Here is a 2,289-nt window from a genome sequence, read left to right as displayed (position 1 = left end):
CAGCGCATTTTATGGAGGACTGTTTCCTGAACCTGCAGAGTAGCCTATAATGCGTCTGTGCTCAAAGGCTGTTTCTATAAAGTGGGGCAGTTCCAACTTTCAAGGACGGTCTGGCGCTTCTGACTCACAGCCTGTAAGTAAGCTTTTTTATATTTAAAGAATTTGCCACTGACGATTTTCAAATGCGAGTTTGAGCAGTGTAGAGTAGCGCTTGTTGTTTGTCATTTCTCCGATCACAAATGCAGACATGGTTTTATGTTTACGCGGCGCGATATGAAACGCAACGCGTAAAAAGACAGTATAAGTCATTATAATCAGTAATTATGTCCCCACTGGATGCAACAAATGCTTCGTTTATAATGGATTTTATTGGTTTTGTCTCATCGTGCCGGGACACGGCATCACAGTGTGGTGAGGGGCGTAACATTTCCGTCACACGCTTGAGGTATTTAGCCAATCACAACGCACTGGATAGCTGGCCAATCAGAGCACACCTCGCTTTTCAGACCGATGAGCTTTGTAAAAATCGACGCGTTTCAGAAAGGCGGGGCATAGAGGAGCAACAATAATGTACATTATGTGGAAAATAATGTGTTTTTTTAACCTTAAACCGCATAAACACATTGCATTACACCAAATACACAAAATAATGTTCTTTTTAGCAACGTCATATGACCCCTTTAAATAAATTCCATTATAATTCAAATTTATAATCTACCTTTAATAATAATAATCTACCTTGGCTTATGCTCTAAGAAATTAGTTTTCTTGTGAAAAGTTAATTTTTTGGCCAATGAAGCTTTTAGCAATTATTTAAATCTAGAAACAATGTGAATGAACACCACAACAGCTTAAGCAGCAAACTTTGCAAAACACAACATTTATGTCACTGCCGAAACTTTTGGCCATGACTGTATGTAATGTGCTTTGTTTTCATGTCTTGTATGTTTTTGCATAGGTTATGTGTATCTGCTGTTTGACTGGGAGAAGTCAGTGAAGACGCTCCTGCAGGCCTGTGCTCAGCACCGCCTGCAGTCTGACGATTATCTCGAGTTCTACGTCAAACTGTCCAGCAGGCGGATCCACAGCAAAGATGTGAGAATAATATGCACTTAAACATACACCATTACCGACCCCTGACCTCTGACCCCGCTCTCTCACTCGCTGTACTGCAGGTGCAGGTCATCCCATGGGTGATCTCAGACAGCAATTTCATCCGCTGTCCATCCCAGCGTCTCTGCCGCAGTAAGACGGTGTTTGTGGGTGCTCTGCATGGGATGCTAAACGCAGAGGGTCTGGCCCACATCATGGACGAGCTCTTCGGAGGGGTCATGTACGCAGGCATCGACACAGACAAGCACAAATATCCCATAGGTCTGTGCATTCTCCTCTCATCTACACTGAAAAAAATAGTTGTAGAATTTATACTTGCAACCAAAAGTTTGGCATAATTGGAATAATTTGGAATAATAATAATGCTTGGAATAGTCTTTTGTGCGTACCAAGATTTTATTTATTTGATCAAAAATAAGGTAAAAAAACTGTAATATTGTTAAATATTATTACAATTTAAAGTTTTCTATTTGAATATACTGTAAAAATGTTTCTATGATGCAAAGCTGAATTTTCAGCATCATTACTTCAGCCTTCAGTGTCACATGATGCTTCAGAAATCATTCTGTTATGCTGATATGATGCTTAAGAAACATTTCTTATTATCATCAATGTTGAACACAGTTAATAATTTATAATATTATAATATCCTAATGGAAAATGTGATACACTACCATTCAAAAGGGGTATGATTACAAAAAAATAAATCAATACTTTTATTCAGCAAGGATACATTAAATTGATTGAAAATGAGAGTAAAGACATTTATAATTGTGTAATCACTACAGACGTTTGTTACAAAAATCTATTTTGAATAAATGCTGTTCTTTTGATCTATTCAGAAGCCTGAAAAATGTATTATTGTTTCCACAAAAATATTAAGCTGCAAAAACAATGTTTTCAGCATTGATAATAATAATAACCATTATTAATAACTGAGCACCAATAATAAATGAGCAGCAAATCAGCATATTAGAACGAGTTCTGGAAAAATTCTGAAAAAAGAGTAATTATGCTGAAAATTCAGCTTTTGCATCACAGAAATAAATTACATTTTAAAATATATTTACATAGCAAACATAGTTAATTTAAATTGCAGTATTTCACAATATTACTGTATCACACTATTACTGAGCACGAGAGGCTTTTGCCAGTGTATTTTCACTCAGAAATTGG

General features: G+C 36.6%; 1 protein-coding gene across 1 annotated transcript in view; it reads left to right on the top strand.

Moving 5' to 3' along the window:
• Positions 1–2,289, top strand: part of LOC107680111 (cytoplasmic polyadenylation element-binding protein 1-like) — an 11,117-nt gene that overhangs the window by 8,390 nt on the left and 438 nt on the right. Inside the window, exons 8-9 of the mRNA XM_016475884.1 lie at positions 959–1,095; positions 1,176–1,374. Of these exons, the coding sequence (XP_016331370.1) occupies positions 959–1,095; positions 1,176–1,374 (336 nt within the window). The remainder of the gene's footprint in view (positions 1–958; positions 1,096–1,175; positions 1,375–2,289) is intronic.

This window comes from Sinocyclocheilus anshuiensis, unplaced genomic scaffold (genome assembly GCF_001515605.1).
Source record: "Sinocyclocheilus anshuiensis isolate Anshui unplaced genomic scaffold, SAMN03320099.WGS_v1.1 scaffold376, whole genome shotgun sequence".
Lineage (NCBI taxonomy): Eukaryota > Metazoa > Chordata > Actinopteri > Cypriniformes > Cyprinidae > Sinocyclocheilus > Sinocyclocheilus anshuiensis.
This window is presented reverse-complemented; position numbering and strand designations above follow the sequence as displayed.